The sequence below is a fragment of the Daphnia pulicaria genome, chromosome 7 (assembly GCF_021234035.1).
Source record: "Daphnia pulicaria isolate SC F1-1A chromosome 7, SC_F0-13Bv2, whole genome shotgun sequence".
NCBI classification, from domain to species: Eukaryota; Metazoa; Arthropoda; class Branchiopoda; order Diplostraca; family Daphniidae; genus Daphnia; species Daphnia pulicaria.
The window spans coordinates 13611369-13633327 of NC_060919.1; the positions used below are offsets into that span (position 1 = coordinate 13611369).

Below are 21959 nucleotides of genomic sequence, written 5' to 3' on the forward strand. Positions count from 1 at the left end.
TACGGGGGGGTTGGTTGGTTGGTTCTCTAATCCTAAGCGATTGCCCCCTTCGCCTGTACATCTCTAAGAGTTTGACTGGGCAGCAGCCAGCCCACAGCTATATATATATATATATTTATAATCTACAATGTTTTTCTTTCTTTTGTGTTGTTGTTGCTGCTGCTGCTCTGGCTGGATGTGTGACAGGAGGATCTGGAGGTCAAGATTAATGACGCCCTGATTACCAGCCCCCAACACGATTCCTTACTTTGATGATGATGATGCCACACGTACGTAGCCCACACAACTTCTGCTGGGCCCTGGTTTTTCTCTCTTTATTTTGTTGCTCTATATCTAATCAATGGGGAGGCTGGCAACCCCCCTGCCCCAACGGAGAAAAATACAACAAGCGCTGCTGCTACGGCTTCTATCGATATTGATGGATTTCTTCTTCCGACTGGAGGGCCGAAGATGATGGAGTTCAGGTAAGATACCTGCCGGGCCCAAAAGGCGATCGATAGTGGCTCAGAAAAGAAATCAAATAAAATAAAAACACGGAAAATTTCAGAAAGGAAAATAGAAAGAAGAAGAAGCTTTTAGAGCGATTGGATGGAGACCCAAGAGGCGCTCCTGAATCATTGATCTCTCCTCTCTCTATCCAAAAGGAGCCCATCGCTTATTTCCAGTCACACACGATGCGTCAATCTTTCACGCCGACGTTTCTTCCCTTATTTTTACTGCTCACGACGACCGCCGCCGAGTAACGACTGCACTACATGTTTATTGTATGTGCTGCTGCTGTTGTTGCACTCTGACCTTCTTCCAACAAACACACAACTCGGGGGTCTCTCTAGAGGGTTCTCACCACCACAAGGGAGAATCAACCAATCGATTCGAGAGCTTCAAAAACTTCTTTGGGCAATCAACTCGACGCTTTTGATTACTTTGCTGCTGCTGCTGCTGCTGAGACCGCCGACTCTTGTTTGTGTTGATAAGAAGATGAAAATTGACTCAATTTGCAATTCCAATCAGCTCGAGAGACTGTGAAAACAAGCGATACAGTCCTCGACCCATCATTCAATTATCCCCACCCACCACCACCACCACAGAAAATGAAATAATTTTTCGGGAAGGAAACAGAAAAGTCAATAGGGATTTTCACCAGCGTCCGTGTGACTATTTCCACCTGCCGGCCTGTTTTCAAGTGGGAGGGGGAAATATTTAATCAATGTCCCTAATTCCATCACACACAGAGAGAGTCTTATATGTATAAAGGAATCTTCCATCTCTCAAAGAGATTTCCCCCACATTCAATGGGGTTGGGCGACAACACAAATGGACTGATTGGTTTCCCAACATTCTTGGCGAGAGAATTTCCCGTTGGGTTGTTGTGTTGTTCGTAGGGCTGGATGGATGGATGAGGGGGTTTCCGCTTCGACAAAATCCAGAGGATATACGCACATTGATATTATATATATATACATATCAAAAGGGGCGGGCGATAAGAATACAAGGTTGAAGAAAAGAGGCGGATAACAATAGGCTTTTACCGTTTCAATTTAACAGAGATTTTGATATAAATGTAGCCCTTTTTTTTCCTGAGCATATAATACCTTTTTCTCCTTACTTTATTCTGGCAAGTTGATTGAATTCCGAGTCTGACTTGATCAAGGTTTCCTTTTGATGTTTCCCCTACGAGCAACAGAACGGAGGAATCAAAGGAACTGCGCCACCCACCCACGTAACTGATGCTCCATTAGATGATTTGCTGCTGCTGCTGCTACGTAGTACTCGATTCTATTTAATAATATGACAAGTTGGGCAAGACATTGAAACTAGTCCAATCGGGGCGAGCTACTTTGACGGCGTTAAAAACTTCAACTTTGGCGTTTTTCACGCAATCAAGAGAAAAGAATAAAATTTCGATGAAACCAATTCATCGACATCAAAAGGTGTGTGTGTTGTAGATATCGGCAAATTCGATTTTTCAAATATGCGCATTTCTTGGTAGCAACACCATCTAGCGGTACACAAATGTAGCTCTTTATCTGGCATCTAGCGGCCAAAAATGAAGCTTTTCATTGATTTGGTGTAAATAAAGTCGTGAAAAAGAAATTTGAACCACGTGAACAAATCGTTCAAGAAAAAAGAAACTTTAAAGACAGTCAATCAATGACAAGAACTGTTCATAATTGCACAAATAGGAAAGCTTCCTAATAACAAAGAAAAACCGCGAAGTAAGTAGCCTAACCGCATACCGTGTCAATGTGGTAATCTTACTCAATTTTTTGGCTCATCAACCAAGATCCCAACAGTGCAAAGGATCTCAACAAGAAAAGACCAGCAGTTATCAAAGAATATGGTTTCAGATAATAAACCAGCACAAAGACTTGGAATAATATTTGAATTGAAATGATAGGTTGTCACTTACAATTTCGGGGATTGCCAGCAGATGATTTCCTCCATTGTCGGTAGCTGTTCTGTCTGTTGTTGAAGGAAAGTCATCTACGCCATTTTCATCCCTCGATACTCTGGAGATGGTAGAACTGGTCAATCTCTTTGTCTCTTCCCGGAATAGGTTTCGAGGTCTGCCACAATATTAAAACCACTAAATTCAACCTTCTGATGTTCACACTTCCATTGAGTACACAGGCTTAGAGATCTTATGGGTTTGTTTTAGTACATTTAAAGGTCATCAGTTAAAAATTCAAGTTCACTTTGAGCAGTTGAATAACTTCGAACCACGTGTGGCCATGGCCGTGAGTATATGCAAGATTAATCGATTCGTTTTTTAAATCACGAAATGAATTCACAGTAAATTTTTTATTCACCCACTATAATTTAAAATGTAAATATGAAAGTTTATCACGTGCCTTTACCATTTTTAATTTTTTAGAGAACTCGAATCGTGAATGTTTAGCTGTTACCTCGTCAACACGTCGAAATGAAATGAAAATTGTTACGATTTTATCCCGCGAATTTTCTGTTCTTGTCGATTGCCAAATCTACTGATTATTTATTTCAATGATTTGAAAATATAGATATTTTTCTAAAACATCTTTTCGAACATCAACACTTTTAAAAATCAATTTCAGAAAAATAATAATAAAAAGAAGAATCATCAGTTGATTTCAGTCTTTGAGTCATTTATCGTGTTCACAGTACCTGAGGTTATTCATTCTTTAGGCCTATGATGGTACAATCTTGGTAATATCTAATTAGTTCTAATCAATTTAAAAAGAAAAACCAAGCATTGGAAAAGAAAGCATAGCACTAGCAGTAGCAACATTTGGTGCTGGGAAAAATGCTTCACATGAAGGAAAGAAGTTGGATCAAACTTTAAAAAAAAAATAATGGATTTAAGCAGATGACACTGAAGGTTGGAATAGTTGAAGGGAGTTATTTGTTTGTTATTTATTGGAAATTGAGATTCGTGTGAAATAAGAAATTCAAATGGGGAGAAGTATGCGCGCGAGAAAAAATGTAATACGTGACGTGACCGTTAGATGGCATAGAAAGGGGGAAAATATTTGTGTAAGGTTGAAATTGAACTCAGTGGCTCAGTCCCGAAAGGAAAATTGAAGACGTTCAGTTTCCTAACTTACGGGGCATCATGCCCACTCACACCCACCGATTTATGCAACATATGCAATGTATCAAATTATAGTTGCCCATTTTCGTGTGAAAACTGGACAATATGTGGCGATTCAATTTTTGTACATTTTCTCTTCTTGCCCTCGGCCGTTCTTCGCTACTTCTTTTGATACGAGTATTATTAACGTTGTTTAGTTGAGGGCTGTATAATAGTCTAAGAGAAAGTTAATTTACCATTTCGTCGACTTGGTTTTGGAAATATAAGACCAGGAGAATTCGATTTAAAGTTGCGGATTGCGGTTAACACCTCCGAAATAAAAAAAAGTCATGTTAAAGTGACATTCAATATTTATGCCACGTTTCCTGAGCCGAACGCAACCAGCCGAAAGAGAAAATACTTGTAACTCGTCGACAGCCAATTCTTTATTTAGGCCGCTATTCAGTGGCTATAAGTTGGCGTGGGCAACTGTACAATTGTACACGGTCGGACACCACGAGCCTAGTCACGAACCTTCCCACTTCAAATTAACGTTAGTCTACTAGTTATATACGTTCAAAAGTTACACGCCAAAACAGTTCACAGCCGAACTTACCAGATTCGATATACTTCATCCAACGTTTCGTCGCGTTATAAAATGTAAATCATTTCAGCAATTAAGTGCAAATCGAGGTGGATGTTCAATCATTCTGATTTCTCTTTAAATGTTTTAACAAGTTTTGTCTTAGCTAATGAATGTGCAGTTTCTCATTGAAATTTACTTTGGCCATCTAAATTATTGAAACCCACTCTCTCTCCTCTTTTATTCACCGTAATGAATGTGACGTAGGATCGAAAATGAACCAAAAATAACGAATAAATGGTACCCGTTTTTCAGAGATTTTTCCGTCGGAAACAAAAATCTAGCAATAGAAAATGAATCAATGTAGCCTCATTAGCTTTGCTGTTCTCAATAATTCCGGCAGATTTTCTATTGCATTGATAATTAGCGACGTAGAAGTGTACGGTGATACATAATAAACCTATACAATTTATACATGGGCCAAATTGAACTCTATGGACAGCAGATGGTACTGCGCAACTGCCGCCGTGTGGTGTTAACAAAAAAGGAGCTGGCTATTCAAATAAAGAGCTCTTCCATAGGAGCATCAACTTACATCCAACAGAACTTGGCCAGTGGTAAAGACATCACCGACGGGCCGCATTGACTTGTAACGAGGTTTTACCAGGAAATTTTTTAAACTGTGTGCACCTGCAATTCAGGATCAAGACGTGCTGCAAGCAATTCTTCGCCACCAGTTGAGACTTTGATACGCCCATCTGAAAGAAACACGAGATCTTGAAAGAATAGGTAGTATAAACAACGAAGCAATTATTTTTTTGCGAAATTAAAATTGATGAGGTTTAAACTAATTAGTGGTAGAAGCACTTGGCTTTCCAAGCCTTCATTTGTTTTCTTACATCGACAAAGTTTTGTTTTGACGGTGACGACATCAGTTTCAACTAATTGGAGTGCGGGTGGGATGTTTTTTTTTAAGTGGGTTGTGATTAAAATGTCATGTTTAATATTTCTTTGATTATTGCAGTAAAATTGAATGGATATGTTTTTTTTTTAGATAGGCTACTAATGATTCATTGGTAGTGCAATGCGCTTCTTTTCGTGATCTGCATTACTTCAAATCACGCATCGATTCATTTTTTAGATATTTATTTTCTGCGCTAAATTCAAAGGATAAAAAGAAAATTGTAAATTCAATTCAATCATAGGGTTCCGCTAATTAATTCAATGTCTTTATGGGTTTAAAATCAAATGCAGGTGCCGAAAAATAGTCCCAACATGTTGATCAGCCATCCCGAATTCAAAACGTCAGCTTGTTGTGTACTTATCTTAACTATAATGGTGGCCAACAGCGCATCCGGAGCTGCACTGGAAGGGCAAGTTGATGATCGATCGACAGAAGAGGAACATCAAGATTGGCGTCAGCCTTTGCCGACAGTGAGTATCTTGGTCCTAGTTGTTCATCGATGTGCACTAATCGCTCATAATTGCCATAAAAAGAGCACTGCGGGAAATCAAACGAAATTTGTTGGGTAATGAATGAGCATGACAGTTCCATTATTATTTTAGGCCTCTTCATTGTTTTTTTTGTTTTGTTTTGGCTAATCATTCGTTAAGAAAAGAAATGATGCCTACTCCACTATAAAATTCGCCGAATTGTGCCTTATGTCATCGCGCAAACAGGAAGAGAAAATCGTCTTCAAAAATTCGTAACTGCAACCAACTATTATAAATCTTAAATATTGTTTACTTTCCACTTTAAAACTTAAATTTTAACGCCACGGAAAATATGTATTATTGTAGTTCAAATTGGAATTTCACAGAGACTTGACGTTCATTTCTGTATGGGGCAAGAGGAAATGAAGAACAAAAAAACACTTTTACTTTTGACTGATATAAAATTTAGTAGTATACCGATAAACACGATCTGTAGTTTGAGTCTTTCCAACTCTCACGATGAACCCTCTTTTAAAATGCTGTCCACACACTATCCGCACTTTAGAAATGTATGTTCGATTTTGGACTACTCTTAAGGACCGTAAATAATAAAATCGTTCACTTATAACCTCTATTGCAGCTGATAAATTTTCCAATGGCAAATATGATCAATAGACTTTTTCCGACTTTTTCCAACAACAGGTTAAACGTGCAGTTGCTTTGCTTAACAAACTAGTCATGGTTGCTAACCGTGCCAATAACAACAAGAAGCAACGATATCAGCAAGCGAACCCTTTGATTAAGCACCAAGGTCAGTCGCCACATTTGAATTACATGCAACATCGGGAAGGCGAGCAATTGCCGAATAATTCAGCCGAAAATATCGACGACAATCACCACCACATCCACCAAAAAGCTATTGCTCTACCTCGCGTAAGTTGCGTCTTTTTTTCTTATAGTCCAATTTCGGGCCCCTGAATGACGTGGGAGGAAACTGAGGTGTACTGTAGTTGTTTAATGAAAGCAAGACTGGCTCTGATAGTAAGTCGCTCCTTTGAAATAACCGTGAGTAATTGTTTGCACGAAAAAAGTCTTACACCCTATATATACGTTGTTTTTATCGCGAGCTGCTTGGAAATCTTTTTGCCTGAATGTGTGCTAAGTAAAAAGTTATCTTTGTTTTTCTCATCAACTATTTCTTACCAGCCACTCAATTCACTAGACTAGGTTGATAGTCTTTCAATTTACGGGAGTAGATCCCATTGAGTCCCTTTAGAAAGCACCGTCAACAACAATCCGTTTTGTTGACGATCAAACTGATATAGTCTCCTTACAACAACAATTTATGCTAAGCTCGTCGTTTACGTTCAAGTCATTCTAAAGTAGACCTCATTCTTTCTAGAACATTTTCTAAAATTTCCATGCAATTATTCGACGATTCAAATTACTCCGGAGCACTTTGTCTCTTCCGTTTCAATTTTTCTATGATGATTTAACGAATCCTATTTTAAATGAAGTACTCAATAGTTTTCTATTTTCTGCAGATGGGATTTGAACGACGCGGCCAATCGTCGCAGCGAGTCTTCTGGCGATGCTACTTCAATGCAGTCTCTTGCTTCCGCTAACGATATTAAAAACAACAATTCCGCTTCTATCGCCACGACGCGATGACAGGAGTCAACTGATTTCGACTATAACAAGACATTCCGACGCCAAAATAAACCTTGGGACACCCAAAGGCCTATTCAAAGGGGCATCATGTATTCAAATTACACTGTTTTTTTCGTGATTGGTAACCCCGAAAAAGTGGTACCCGTTTTAACAGTATACTCGATAACAATTCGTTCTTTTTCTTTAATGTTTCAATTTTCTCCATGACCCCGAACGAATGTATCAACTATCAAATGTGAGAGTCGTGTTCTATAGGCTCAGATACAGTTAATAATAGCATATTAGTTTGCATTTTCTCTTTTATTCGCCTTCCTTTTTTATTTATTAATAAAAAATATGCCATCTGCGAACTTTCTGTTAGATACAGTGAAACGTGTGCGTTGCTATCGTAGCGCAAATGTATCAGTACAGACGCCAAATTAGAATTGCAAAAAATGGTTCAATTCTCCGATTTAAAACGAAGGTTGATAGAGTTACATAATTAGTTACATAAAAGCTGCCCTTTAAATATTCAACCACTCTGTTTCATTTGCTTAAAAGAAATTAAAAGGCTCATCAGAATACACGGTTTCTGTTGGAAATATCAGACAACAATTTAGAACCGGATTTAATACAAGAATGTGACGTCATCAAAGTTATGGTAGATATGCTGAATGGCCTCCAACAATCAATCGGCAAAATCTTTGTTCTTTACGGAATAGTTCCCGGTACTAAATATTTCAAACCTCCCAACACAAAACAAAGGCTAGTTATTTTTACCTATGACGTCAGAATGTCACATGATCACCACTTCAATTACAAATTTAAAATCAGAAACCCTGTGCTTTTTTTGTGAGGTAAAGGTCAACAGATTACCCGGATTTAATGCCGATTACATCACTGATGTGCATAACAAAGTAATGTCAGAATAAATTAGCTCGGAAACCTATGGCGATGACTTCGTGACATATTGAAGCGTTCTATCTGTAGCGCTAATTAGTCCACGGCAACCAACTGCAATTTCCGTAATAACAGTTAAACATTGATAGCATACGACCAGCAACAGTTGGCTAGCTAGCCAATATTGGCCAATTTAATCATTGATCGTCTCGTCCAATTTAATTGTTTTTATATAAAAGGATTAAACACTTTTTTCCGTTCCCGGTAAACTTTTCCAGTGAGAAGAAGAAAAAAAAATAAGAACTCGATCCACATTTGAATTAAATTGTTCGTCGTAGGTATAATAATAAGCTTTTCCAGTTCCATCAGCAACTAAAACTCTATTGACAGTGACACATAATTTTTAAATATTGCCAGTAGCTTTTCATATTTAAAATGGCTCTGCAGATTACGATCTCTTTTTTAACGTCTTTATGACAGATTACTTCAAGCGACAGTTTTTAGTTTAGGAAAAAACGTGGGCGCTCAAAGTGAGACTAGACATTTTACATTTGCATCAAACCGGATTTAGAATTTTTCTTTTGAAGTCTATCACTTGAAAAAAGTAAAAAACTGCTCGAGACATTCTCACCTTAATGCAGAGAATAACTGACATAAGATTTGACAAAAGCGCACCGAAATTCTTCATAAATATACACTGCGCCTATTGCGACGAATGAATGAAATGAGGGGAAACCCAGCAGCCAGCGGTTGAGCCGTTACCCAAGATGGGGGGATTGATTACGACGACCACGTTTGATGTTATTAACACACGCGGAAAGATTGGGCCAGCAGGTATAAATAATCTAGCAACTGAAGTGGACTGCGTAGTTTCATGGAGGCAATTTAGTGGCCATTATAGAGTGATGATTCCTAGGTATCCGCTTCTAGGCAGAAGACGTTGAAAGATCGCAGTGGGCCACTATCAAATGAGAAAAGTCAGAATGCATATCCCGCCTGAGCTTGATTGACAGATGGTGACAGAACACAAGTAGGCGTATATGTCAACGGTGCATGCCCTATAGGCTTTATAATGTAAGAGAAGAGATCGACTGAGAACCAAGCGCAAGCCATTAAAGTATTCCTACCTTCGAGCGTAAATAGACTTAAAAAAGAGACTGCCGTAGAAAGTGCTACCATATCAATCACGTTTTAAATAAATAGGCTGTTGGATTAAAAAGCTTTCTGATACCTTGGCTAATGACATTGATATTTTATGCCATTTCCTATAGGAAGTTCATCGATACCCTTAGGAATGTGACATTTTCGCTACTCTTTTGCGCGCGTGCTACTTTAAGAATAAAACATACGTCACTTTGCTAACGTATGCAGCATGCGTAATTTCACATTTCCGCATCGGTATCAAAATAATAAGACAAGGTAATTAAGTAGATCAATTGATAATCAAAAGATGAAGCTGCATTTCACGGCGCGGGCACAGTTACGTAAATCGCATGGTATTAAAGAGCTTCGGGAACAGAAGAATCTAAAATTAATTGAAGGCGGCTTTTAGAGAATAAAAAGCCTTAATCGCTCTGTACGATCTATATAGTGAAAATGACAATCATGGCAAAACTAAGCTGCGCCCACCACCGCCGCTCAGCCTATATAAGCCGGCGCACACTGGCACGCAATCCACAGTTCGGCCTAACCTACTGCGACGCTCAAATTTCTCCTTTGCTGTAAGATCATCCACATACTTTTTTCTCTTCTAAAAAAAGTAAATTCAATTTAAACTGTTATTTTATTTAAAATCCATTTTTAGTGCTTAAATTATTCGTCTGTTTAAAAAAAAATACTTAAAAGTTACCAATAACTAACGGCACGAACCTAATTATTTTGTCAACCCACTAACAAATTATGCGCATTGATATTTTAATTTTAGGAGCAATTTTAAAATGATGGCAAAAATCAGCGCTGTCGTTCCGTTGGCCATTTTACTCTACTTAGCAGCGTCCGTAGCAGCCAAATCAACAGATCGAGAAGAGACCGAAACAACTGATTTCGGCCAAGACATAGAGGTTGTAAAATTCAGACATTTTAGCACAGATAAAGATGAGCTAATTTGTTTCATCTTGATTGAAAATATTCAGTTGGGAGCAGTGCCAGACGACGGAAGTGTGGAAACGGCTTTACTGAACTAGTAAGAAAATTAAAACTAAAAAAACAATTTTCTGCAATCGATTTGAATTTCTTTTTTCTTTTAGTCTCTTTGCAAAGCAGATTGTGGCTCGCCTACGTACCAACGCAAACCCCCAAGATTTGATGAGAAAACGATCGTATTGGAAGCAGTGCGCATTCAACGCCGTCTCCTGTTTTGGCAAATGATTGGATCAAGAAATGTTAAAGCAAAATCAATAACTTTTTTTTTGTTTCAAACTGTGGATCTGTAACAACACACTCTGGCTGTTTTCATTGAACAGGAGCAATCGATTTCTTTTTATTATTGGCATCACATGTTCAAGTTTTTTTATTCAAATGAATTAGAATAGATTGCCGATGGAAATCACAATAAATATGTATAGGCTAAATCATAGATTGCTTGCATACACATCTAGACTCGACTTCAACACCATTAAAAAATTTTAGAAGCTGATTGTAAACGTATTTAGAAAAGTACAAAGTTTAGAGTATAGATGTTTACTGTTTACCACACCCTTTTAGTTGAGTAACAGTGTTCTCTCCTCTAAAATAGCAGAAAGACAAAAAAAAAAAAGAAATGTTGGCAAAGAATGAGGTAACTTTGAAATTTTAACCATTCAATTAGATATCGTCTTATGCGTTAAAAGAGAACACAAGCGTACAATCTGTAGAAATTTCCTACCGAATAAAGTCGTCAGCCAGTAAACTTTATTTTAAGAGTTTTTACTTTTAGCCCTTGCCATTAGTTCTCGCCACTCTATATACAGGCTAGATTTACGCTTTCATTGTTTGAATCGTTTCCGTTATCGCTAACCTTTTGAAAATGGCCATTGCTCTATGTATACGCTGCAGTAATATACTGGTGATTTTCTCGTGGAAATCATGACATATATACCGTAGCCTATATATATGTTGACTCTTTTGAAAAATAAATAAGGCTACATTTCTTTCTATTCTCAAAAGGTCGTTTTTTCTTCCTGTGAACCTCATCCAATTCAGCCCTGCCAAAATTGCGTATTTGATTGGAGTAAAACAGTGAAAACGCGCGTATTGATTAGCCGTTGATTTCTCTATGATAGCCAACAGAAATTAAGATGTGCGCATACGGATAGTAAAAATACATGAGACAATCCGACAATCTATATACTTCATCCTAATAAGTTTGACACCTATCTAAATAATCATCGAGTACTTCCACGTTTAAACATTAAAACCCATCTCGCACGGAACGCCAGTTTTCGAATTATTAAATAAAAATAAGCCACCCTATCCCTAATAATTTAACGAAATACTCGGAAATACATCTGCTTAAACAATCCGTACGGGCGCCGCAGCTAGTGAAAGTTTTAAGTATTTTAAAAATTACAATTTCATTGGACATTAAGTGGAATAACGACAAACTTAATTTGTCTTCTTTTTGTTGTGCTATTACTTATATCTACAGGTAATAAATAAATAAATAAAATGTTTTCTCCGGAACACCAAAAGTACGCCATCTAGCGGTAAAGATTAAGGCTTAGCTTAAGACTCTGTCATCTAGCTGTCAAAAGTAAAGCTTTCGGATTTACATTTTTGTAAACAAATCGTCAAGAAAAGAAATTTGAACTCTACAGTGAATCAATCACAAGCATTCTTTATAATTGAACAATAAAGGGGAAAAAATCTAATTCTCTTCTCAGTAATAGACTGAAAAGTTAAGTACCCAAGTTTTACTTGTGTCAATATGGATGATGGAATATGGTTGACCCTAACCGTACCCAATATTCAAAATGAACTAACACTTCAATAGTGCCAAGGTTCTCAACAAGAAGGAACTATTAATTATCAAAGACTATAGTTACAGAGAATAGACAAGCACAAAGACTCTTACTAACATTATAATTGAAACGATAGATTCACCACTTACCAATTTCAGGATCACCGTGGGACATTTTCCACCACCAGTTGTTCAGCCTGCTGCAAGAGGGGAGTCAACGACACCATGTCTGTCCTGCTTCTCTCATTGTGGTGTAGATGAAGAAGCAGTCATTCCAACTCTCCTAAAACGTTTCTGCAAAGTCTGCCACAGATAAACACAGAATTCAAGCATCTGAGGTTACACTTCCAGCTATAGTACACAGGCTTGAGTTTTTTATGGTTTGTTTTAGTAGATTTTAAGGTCATCAGATCAGATAATCAAGTCACTTTGAATAGTTGAATAGCCTCGAGCCACGTGTGGTCTTGCATAAAGTATATGTAGCGATTATTCGATTTCGTTTTGAATGATGACGTTCAGAGTAAATACTAAATCACTAGCAAATATGAAAAGTTAATCACGTGCCAATTGCATACCTTTAACCACTATGTAGAGGAAAACTCGAATCGTGAATGTTTAACTGTTACCTCGTCGAAGTGAAATGATCGAAGAAAATCGACTCACTGTTTGCTTCTGGGCCAATTCTCGCGCCAATTTTTGTTGTTGTTGTCGGATCTCTAAATCTAATGATTATTTGTTTTATACAAAAATAGAAAAACAATAAACAATTTTTAAAATGTAATTTCTGGTAGTAGAAAAAATGAATTAAATTGATTTCAATCTTTGAGCCTTGGCGTGTGTATTTAAAAGGGACTTTTTTTTATAACTTTGTTATTATCGTAATCTCAATGAAAAATCAAAACAAGGATCGAAAAGCGTAACATTAGAAACCACCAATTATTATTGGTGTTGGAAAAATCACTGGGGGGGAAGGATAAAGTTGAATTGCCCGAACTTTCTTTTTTAATAAGATAAAACTTGAGCTGAGCATCTGATGGGTGGAATCGTAAAAGGGGGTTTTGGTTTTAGTAGCGCGCATCTGCAAAAGAAAAGAAACAAAAATCGAATCATATAAAACGATCGTATATTGTATAGAATAACTCTTTTTTTTTCTCTCTTAAATGTCCAACACAAAATGTTTTAAGTAACAACTAAATGACTAAGATTTATTGTTGTAAAATGCTTTGGTTTGTCGAGGCGGATGAGACCGTGTGAAATACTGCTGTTTCATTCCCCTTCAGTGAGGAGAGGTAGAAGAGAAATCCTTTTTGGCTAACAATTAAAGACATTTGATCATCAACAACCAAAACACCTGTCCCGTCACGTGATCGTGAGAACCGTTACTCTCATCGTTTTGTCTCTCGACCATATGTTTTTTTTCCTAAATAGAAGTTTCGTTGAGATAACTCTTTCTTTGTTGGCCTTGGAAGGATTTATTATTATTATTTGACTGTTTTCCGTAGACGAGCCGGGCCGTGTTGGATGCTGGATCAAACACCAAATTGGGTGAGCTGGCCGATGACGGCGCTCTTTTCAAATCCGTTACAGTTTTGTTAACGGTTACGTTTCTGGCATCTGGCGATTTGTTGTAATTAAAAACTAGGAATTCGTCCGTGCAAAGCTCTTCGCCACTGCTGCTGTACTCTTTCGTCATTTTCTTCTTATTGTCGACCTTCTTCGGTGATTTCGCCTTGTATTGTTTGATCCGCCTGGCCACTGGACTTTCCACTGGGACCTCGAGAATATCCAGCGATTGTGTCCGTTTACTGAAACGGACATTCTTCTTAATTGGCGGCTCGAAATTGGCGTAAAAATGCGGTTCTTCGTCTTGTGGGATAGGAGGGGCCGGTCGATGACGTCGAGGACTTTCCTCTTGGAAAAGAAGGGGCTGCCTCGATTCAACTGAATGACGTTTGCGATACTCACTTTGTTGGCGTTGTTGTTGTTTCTTCGATGACTGGTAGTCCAAATCGGATTCGTCTAGCGCCGGCAAGGCTCGAGAAGTTGGTTTTTCGCTCATGGCAATTCTATACCCAAAAAAGTGATTTTGTTGTTATTTCATAAATCATTAAAAGTTTTGACAGGTTGATGGATGAACCTGCTGTTGTAAAACTGATTGAGTTTGTTGGGAGATGATGGCAAGTCTTCTGGGCTGATGTAAGACCAAGGACGTTGGTTTTTCAGCTGATCCGAGCTGTTGGAGAATCGATCAAACGATTCACGTCGTATGGGCGAAGCAAATCGAACGTTTGGACCCGATTCCGCATCGCTCGGAATGGCGGCTCGTGGCTGGTTGCTCGACGTTGGCTGGCGTCTCCGATCTTTTAAAAGGAAATAAAAGTATAAAGAAAATGGGGATAAAAATGGGAAAAAGTATTTATAGACCTTCGTGAAACTGCGGAGCGCCGACGTAAGCCATTTTCCGATCGGAATTGTCAAAGTAATTGGCAGGCGGCCCTTCGTAGCTGATATTTGATTGGTAATCGTCCGGATAACGTGACTGGTTTCGCTGTCTAGGCGGCGAAGGGCGTCGATCACTCATCCTGTTCCTGTTTGATGATGAATATGGATGCTGGACAGATTCGTGACTTTTACCCGGCACCTGCCCCCGAGTGCCAGGCGGCAGAGCGGCCTGTTGACGACCGCCCTCAAAATTCCGTGGCTCTCGATAATTCGAGGCGGAAACGGCGGATGGTAAATTCCTGCTGGGTGAGCCGTACCTGAGATTGTAATAAAGGCATAATTCAAATTGGATAAATCTTCGCGTAGGAGTTTTTTGGGGCGGGATAGCGTACCGCATTGCCGGACTGACGATAATTTCATCGCTGCTGTCATCGAATTTCCCTGGCGGATGACTGACTACGTCCGGATAACGACTCGCTTTATAAGGTGACGGATAAAGATGCGGCTGGAAAGGCTCCGGTTGATAAGGCTCTGGCTGATAAGGTTCGTAAGGCGGTTGATGATCACGAGGCGGACGCCGGGACGATGGACCCCTTTTATTCTTGTTCGAAGATTTCGGCTGTTTCATCTTTTTATAGAAATTAAGAAAATAATGAGTTTGAATTTAGGTCGTGGGGAATAAAAGTGTCGGCACCTTTGTTTTGGGTAATTCGTTAACGAATCGCTGAACAAGACAGGCGAATATCACGTTGACTATCAAGAAGATGGCGAATCGTGACACGATCAACAGCATCACTTGGAAAATAAAACAGTAATTAAAAAAAATGTTGATGAAATCCTTCTTTTATCAAATGTTGATTTAACGTACCAATGATGTTGACCAACATGCTCTGCTTAGTTATCCAAGGCGTATTCGGGTTTCCCTCGAATTGCTATCGAATGCAAATGAATTACGAAATCATCCGAAAAATGGAGCGGGGAACAAAATCGATTTACCTTGTAACTCTTGAAATCCAAAGCGAACAAGACTATCAGTATGACGTCATAAAGGATAACGGTAAACTGCGTCGATGCGTAGGTCACATAAATCCATCTCGATTTGAGTACGCATCCTATCACGATGAAACAATTTCATTGATTAATTATAATTATCACAGACGGGAATGACGAAGTGAATACCGAAGAAGAGGAGAACAGAGCAGAGGAACCACAGGCTATTTTCCACCAGGTATCCGATAAACATTCCATGCACCTGACTGGATTTCGTCACCACACCCGTCTGCGTGTCGTTGATGTCTTTCCAGTACGGCTCATTCCGAGCGATGCAACTATTCCGGACTAATTAAAACGACACATCAAAAGGTGATACATTACAAAAGGAGTACTTAGTAGTACGTAGGAGGAGATGATGATCAAAACGTACAGTGAAAATACTGAAGGTAGAAGCTGTTGGTGAAAGCTACCAACGGGCTCGGAATTTGGGTAGGGTCCGAGATTTGAATAGGCGTAGGTGTCAGTTTGCAGTCGTACATGAGCATGGCCACGACGCCGAAAGAAATGCATAGCGCCGTTTGTAACTATAAAAGAGAAAACGATAAAGAAAGAAAAAAAAACGATCATTTTTTCGCCTATTTATCTCTGCGTCGTGCAGGAGAAAATAAATAAAGAGATTAGAGATTGCGCAATCCCTAGGGCGACCAAAAGTGCGGCAGACACGAAAAGAAGAAGAGCGACCCGGAAACACACTTGCGCGAATAATTGCGGCGGCGGCCCGGAAAATATAATAACAAAAAACACTCACCAACGAATTGACAGCTGCGGCGAATGTGATGTCTCGACACATTTTTCGTCTCCCAATAATCGAACTGGTGGCACAGAGATTTTTTACAAAAAAGTTTTTAAACGTTTTCCTCTTCTTTTTAGAATTGTGAATCCATATTATGAAAATTCGTTTGACCAAGTGCGACACACACACACACACGAGAGTTGAGAAGACGGGAGGCAACAGGTGTGGCTCAAGGTTGACGGCGGTAAAAACACTCTGCTGGCCGCCCGTTCACGGACCTGTTTCTCTTCTTGTGAGCTGGGAACGAGTTCGACAGCCCACACGAGCCGACGAGAGTTGGTCGGTAGACTGAAACCGATCCAAAGTGGATAACAGAGTAAAGTAGTCTCTCTCTCCCGTCCCGTCTCTTTTTTTGTGTGTGCAATGGAGGCCAACGTACAAGTTTTCTTCTTCTTCTTCTTCTTCTTTCTTTTTCCCTCCTATCTCTCTGATTTCACCATCTTTCTCTCTTTTGCTCTTATATCCCGAGATAATTGCCATGGCAATCTCGTCATCGTCACACGAGTGCGCCCCGTTAGATCCCACCAAATACAATACGTACGCTGATGATATAGTACGTACGCAGCATGATTCAATAGACGGGCGGTGTGTGTGTGTGTGTGGGCCAGCAGCTGACCGGCCAACTGTTGCTCCTACTTTTTTTTTTCTTTTAATTCCATTTGTAAAAGGAGATTTTTAAGGCTGGACTTACCCGCGACGCCATATTTTTCCGTCCGATAAGAAACGCGAGGGGGTAGGGAATTATTGAACTAATGGAAATATAGTGTAGGACATTAGCGACGCCGCACGGCTTCCTATCGAAAAGTAGGTAAATGACATTTATTTCAAATTTCACATAAATAAGGATTTTCGATTGTTCTTACCCGACAAAACACCCGCCGACACTGCTGCGCTGCACGTTCATTAATTGTAAATCATGTTTGTGGATAAAAAATTCAATTTCCTTTGGAAAATCAATTAATTGTCCATTTTTTTAATTTGGAAAAAAATATATAGTTAGTTATAAGAACAAGGCTCGTGTTTGCACAAGTTCTTTTATCTTTTTGTAAGGCCGGGCTTTATACATACCCGGATGATAATGAAATGGTTTCAAATCTCGTAAATCTTTTAAGGAAAAACGTACAAGAAGGATGTGGAAATGGTCAATTTGACGTGAATAAATAAAATGCTCTTGAAGCAATTAAACTAAACAATATTTTCGAAAACAAGATTAGCCTCGAGGAGAACGAGCTGTGAGATAACGTCCGGTTGAACAAGTTTCACATCAAGTTCAAGTTAAATTTTGTTTCAAATATTTATACCTTTTATTTTTGCTTCTTTGGGGCAGAGGGGAGTTACATTTTCACTTGTAACGTGTCTCCCTATTTGGATGTCAGACAGAATTTTCGACCGTGATAATGAAAACTAAAAAATAAAAATGACTATTTAAAGGCATGTCATGTGAGGTGTACAAAAAGAAAATGAACCGTTACCAGAAACGTCAAAGATGGACGTGACAATTGAGCTAGAGAGATGGCATATTTCGACCTGGATTTCTACTCCGGAGGAAAAAAAGGAAAACCTAGAACGAATGATAATAAAATGTGCTAATGAAATCCCCCGTCGTTTACGGGATAAAAACACTTCACTGAGCCATTAACAAAGCCATTAACAACTCAATGGAATGCTGTGCAAATTTCCAATTCAAATGTAACTTAATTATTTACAGGTGATGATACACAAGAAGAAAAAAAAAAACAGAATCTTGGACATGTGCCAAAAATGACGAGTTCACGAGTGTAGAAAAAATGTCAACCGGTAAATATTCCGGTCTGGTTTTAAACGATAAACGTCACGTGACCAATTGCACACGTCATTGCACACTAACTGGGAAAATTACAAAACCATATGAAACTGGAAGGAATAAACAGGGGAATTTTGCACATTTGCAACGTGTTTGCCGAAGTTTCAAATTTAATGTTTAGACATAAAACGTGGTTATTGAACGTAACTGGAAATTTTTAAAACATGTGCTCAGCACTTCAGCAGGTTCGTGAGAGACACGTTAATATTTCATTCACCCTTCGAGTCTAAAACAAATTAAAGGTATATATTTAACAATCAAGGGTCTGAATATTCGATATCACTGTCTCAAAAATCAAGTTTCAAATTTTTTTATTGTAACGAATGCAAATTGCAAAAGGGAATATTGATTAAGTTTCGCTAAAATGGATGGAGACGATGTTTGTATCGTGCGGGCGACGTTTGTCGCCATCTAGCGCCCAAAATATACACCGGGTGTTGCGTGTATTGTTGAAACCAAAATAAACCCATCCTGTTACGAACGATCGGAAGGAAATGGGATTACGAATAAATCCCAGGACAATGTCATGTGTACTACTTCCTATAATACTAGAACAAGGATGACTGTGATTGCCAATGTCACTGTTATGAATGATGTAATCAGAAAATCTCAGGTATCTTGTTTGGTAATCCACAATGGGGACTGTTTTGTTTATTGATTTTTTCTTTTTTTCTGTTACTCTCCTGTCAACCAGATGGAATATGAATGGTCAGGAGAATTGAACAAACATGCCGTGTATCTTCAATTATGAAGAATGACAAGCTCAACAATCTGCATAGACAGCCATGCAGAGAAAACATTCCCACTCTAGTTTATGAATGAACAAAAGCAACAGAGGTCGGAACACCATTGGATACTTGCCTAGCAACTGTTCAAGGATGGCTACTGGGAAATAATTACCTGCAAATGAAAACTTACTTTTCAGGTAGTAATATTAGAATCATTTTAATATATTTTCTAAGCTGAAATTATTTTAAACACACAGGACAAGAACTGCAGTTATTTTCCAGTTCGATGAAATGGAGTACTGCACAAGTTATTGCCTGTACAATCAATTTGGTATTGCTATACTATACTGATGTGATGTGACTCTCCAGTCTCCAAGAAGTCACTTTTCCCACTCTTCACCCAGATTGAAAGTATTTGTGATGGGACCTCTCAACCAGCCCTGGCACGACCCCCAACATTCTGCCAAATGCCTAGCTGTCGTATAAAGTACATATCGAACCATCCGAATGTAAAAACGGCCAAGTTGGCGATGGCCTGGAGAAGATGCGAAAGAAGAAGAAGATTTCCATCACTTGTGTCGGGAGCATCGAGCAGCTCTCCTAGGGGACGCGCCGTCCAAATTGGGAGTCAAAAGATCCTGTAGATTTCTTCAACCCTTTCCCTTATTCATCCGATTCCAGTCACGTCCACCCGCGGAAGAATCTCTTCCGGTCGATTCCCGGAATCAGCACCAACAATCTACTCATCAGTGAATCAATTCCCGGACGATTCCTTTTAATGAGAATGTGCTTTTTTCCCCACATGATGTTAGTCGTGCCGTCAAATGCAAATGAATTGAATTGCGAATGGCCGAATTTGTCAGTCCGTGTGAGGTTATCCGTCCGTCCTTGCAGCTGTGATGTAATAGAGAAATTGGGAGGCGCCTCTGTCTGAGCCGAGAGAAAAAGAACCGCAACGTTGGGCGCCGCAACGGCGTCCATCTGACATGTCCATGGCGAATGTTCGTGCCGTGGAACCCGGTGGAACCCCGAATGGAATCATTATGACTTGCTGATGGCCGACTAGCGTGCCAATGTTAACTCCCGCCAACACCGCATGTTCGTATACATGTAGATTCGGGGACTACCGTCTGAACTCTGCTGATGATAACTATTATTATAAGGTCCGCTATATGCATGTAATTCTATTACGCACACGTCCAGTTGGCTGTGAGAGAACAAAAAGATCCATTGCCCGGGACCCAACACATGCATCAATTTTATTATTATTATGTGCTGCTGCTGCTGCTGTAGTGCGACGCAACTTTTCTGAGGTGAATTACATTCCAAAGTGGATTTAAGTCTCTTTTTCTTATCTCCTGACTGCTGCGACGATGGCCGTTAATCAAATTGTCTATTTTTTATATAAATCAGGAAATCGTCTGCCATTTTGCTGGGGAGGGGGGGGGGGGGCATCGATTTGGCGAATCAGCAATGGCTCACAACCGTTTGATTTATTGTTTGCCTCTGGGATGTCTACAACACTTTCTCTGTTTTATCTCTTCCGAGCTGGAGGCGACGGCAGTCGCGGGGGTTATTTATTCGTTTGTTTGCCCAGTTTTGTCCGTTGCCACTAATCGTCTTATATATGGAAGGAGCAAATGGACGGGAATAATGCAGTTACAAAAGAGACGGTGGGTGGATGGGGAAGGGACGAATCCAGCAATTAAGAATGATTTGCTTTTGAAATTTCCCGCGCAAAGTCAACGGAGCGGCAATAAGCGGAAATGTGCTGATTCCGCAGCTCAATCAGCACATCGCCAATGAACCGCAATAGCAAATATTGTCCCGCGCAATCTTCTCCTTCTCTTGGTGGATGTCTATAGATTGGAACAGATAAGGAATCAACGAGTTGGCAATAATCATCATCGGGGGGACGGACCCTATATTCCTCGGCAACATTTTTCACCCTAAAAATCGACCCGCTTTTCTTTTCCTTTTTACGCCGGAAATTGTTTTCTGGCGGGTTTTTCTGAGGCTTTTTTCAATCCATCGATCGTGCAATCTTCTCTACCCAATAATTGTCGTCGTCGCTGACATTTCGGGTGATTCATCTGCAACTCCACCAAATATTTCCCATTTCTTATCTATAAGAGCCGCGGTTGAAATCATATTGATTCGAGTTAAATAGAGCGATGATGTGTTTTGTTGATGGAGCGGGCGGATCAAGAGACGGACGTCACGTGAGAATAAAAAAAGGGGGAAAGAAATGAAAGAAAGCTGAGCAGCTCACGAGGATCTACACATCAGCTTGGAGCGGAGAATGTTTGGTCACTTTGCCAGCGGGCGGAGGCGGCCGGGATCGAGGCGAGAGAGCCTGGATTAAAGAAGACAAAATGTGTGTCAATGTTTGCTCTCGTGTGTCCCTCGGTGAGTGTGTGTGTGTGTGTGGGTTAATGCCGCTGGCCAGCAGCGAATAAATGTCTTTTTGTTTTATTTGTTTTTACGGCTCCTTCATTATCTCTGATTGTACAGAGAGACTTGTATGGGTCTATCTAAGACTCTTTTAACTCGATGGATCGGCTTGGGTTGGGGCCGGTATTAAGTTATTTGCTTTGGCTGGTTGTGTTGACACGGCCGCTGCTCGGCTATTTCCGTCCGGTTTTCTCCGTTACGCAGCAGCAGACCGGCCAAACTTTTTCTCCTTATTATTATGATTATTATTATTTCCTCTCTCAATTCTTATGTTTCATCCTGCAGGATCGTGCTAATAAATCCCAGATGGGACTCGCGCGCTGAATTTTTTTCTGCTGGATTACAATTCCAAAGTCAACGAACAAGAAAATGTCGCCCAGTTTATTTTTTCTTTCTCCCTTTGAAATAAATGTGCCAGTCGTATAAGAGAAGATGGGAAAAATCGAGTCTCTCGGCTTGTACAAATGTACAGGGTCTACGTACGTACGACGATACATAATGGATGCTGTTGTTGTCGTCGTTGTTTCTTTTCCTTTGATATTTATTCGACAGGGTAGACGAGCGACGGCAGTTATTGCCATCACGAAACGAC

The 21959-nt window shown here is 39.6% G+C and overlaps 4 protein-coding genes and 2 long non-coding RNA genes across 8 annotated transcripts in view; 3 read left to right on the top strand and 3 right to left on the bottom strand.

Annotated features, from left to right (window-relative positions):
* LOC124350559 (dynamin-1-like protein) overlaps nt 1–2788 on the bottom strand; it is a 28228-nt gene extending 25440 nt beyond the window's left edge. Inside the window, exon 1 of the mRNA XM_046801324.1 lies at nt 2411–2788. The gene's annotated coding sequence lies outside the window, so the exon portion shown is untranslated. The remainder of the gene's footprint in view (nt 1–2410) is intronic.
* Nucleotides 2789–4522: 1734 nt separating this feature from the next.
* LOC124350888 lies at nt 4523–12711 on the bottom strand. The gene is made up of 3 exons (XR_006921244.1): nt 12630–12711; nt 12205–12357; nt 4523–4891 (listed from the first exon to the last, which is right to left on the bottom strand). It is a non-coding gene; the product is annotated as an uncharacterized LOC124350888 (long non-coding RNA).
* LOC124350812 lies at nt 4807–7335 on the top strand. Its single transcript, XM_046801642.1, has 4 exons — nt 4807–4922; nt 5388–5567; nt 6270–6500; nt 7112–7335. Exons 2-4 carry the CDS (start codon nt 5409–5411, stop codon nt 7190–7192), a joined length of 471 nt encoding a protein of 156 aa, XP_046657598.1. The 5' UTR covers nt 4807–4922; nt 5388–5408; the 3' UTR covers nt 7193–7335.
* LOC124350828 (allatostatin C-like) lies at nt 9806–10599 on the top strand. 2 transcript variants are annotated; one of them, XM_046801665.1, is made up of 4 exons: nt 9806–9838; nt 10042–10177; nt 10250–10299; nt 10364–10599. In XM_046801665.1, exons 2-4 carry the CDS (start codon nt 10055–10057, stop codon nt 10482–10484), a joined length of 294 nt encoding a protein of 97 aa, XP_046657621.1. In that variant the 5' UTR covers nt 9806–9838; nt 10042–10054; the 3' UTR covers nt 10485–10599. The 2 variants fall into 2 exon arrangements, with proteins under 2 accessions (XP_046657621.1, XP_046657620.1); XM_046801664.1 differs by having other exon boundaries at nt 9808–9875.
* A 156-nt stretch (nt 12712–12867) lies between the features above and the next one.
* LOC124350566 (serine/arginine repetitive matrix protein 1-like) lies at nt 12868–16712 on the bottom strand. Of its 2 annotated transcripts, XM_046801333.1 has the most exons (11): nt 16298–16706; nt 15920–16073; nt 15676–15834; nt 15493–15608; nt 15365–15428; nt 15191–15291; nt 14889–15124; nt 14479–14813; nt 14192–14414; nt 14020–14120; nt 12868–13132 (listed from the first exon to the last, which is right to left on the bottom strand). In XM_046801333.1, exons 1-11 carry the CDS (start codon nt 16337–16339, stop codon nt 13119–13121), a joined length of 1545 nt encoding a protein of 514 aa, XP_046657289.1. In that variant the 5' UTR covers nt 16340–16706; the 3' UTR covers nt 12868–13118. The 2 variants fall into 2 exon arrangements, with proteins under 2 accessions (XP_046657289.1, XP_046657288.1); XM_046801332.1 differs by lacking the exon at nt 12868–13132 and having other exon boundaries at nt 13161–14120; nt 16298–16712.
* Nucleotides 16713–18442: 1730 nt separating this feature from the next.
* LOC124350895 lies at nt 18443–20253 on the top strand. The gene is made up of 3 exons (XR_006921252.1): nt 18443–18798; nt 18880–19110; nt 19171–20253. It is a non-coding gene; the product is annotated as an uncharacterized LOC124350895 (long non-coding RNA).
* The last annotated feature ends 1706 nt before the right edge of the window (nt 20254–21959 follow it).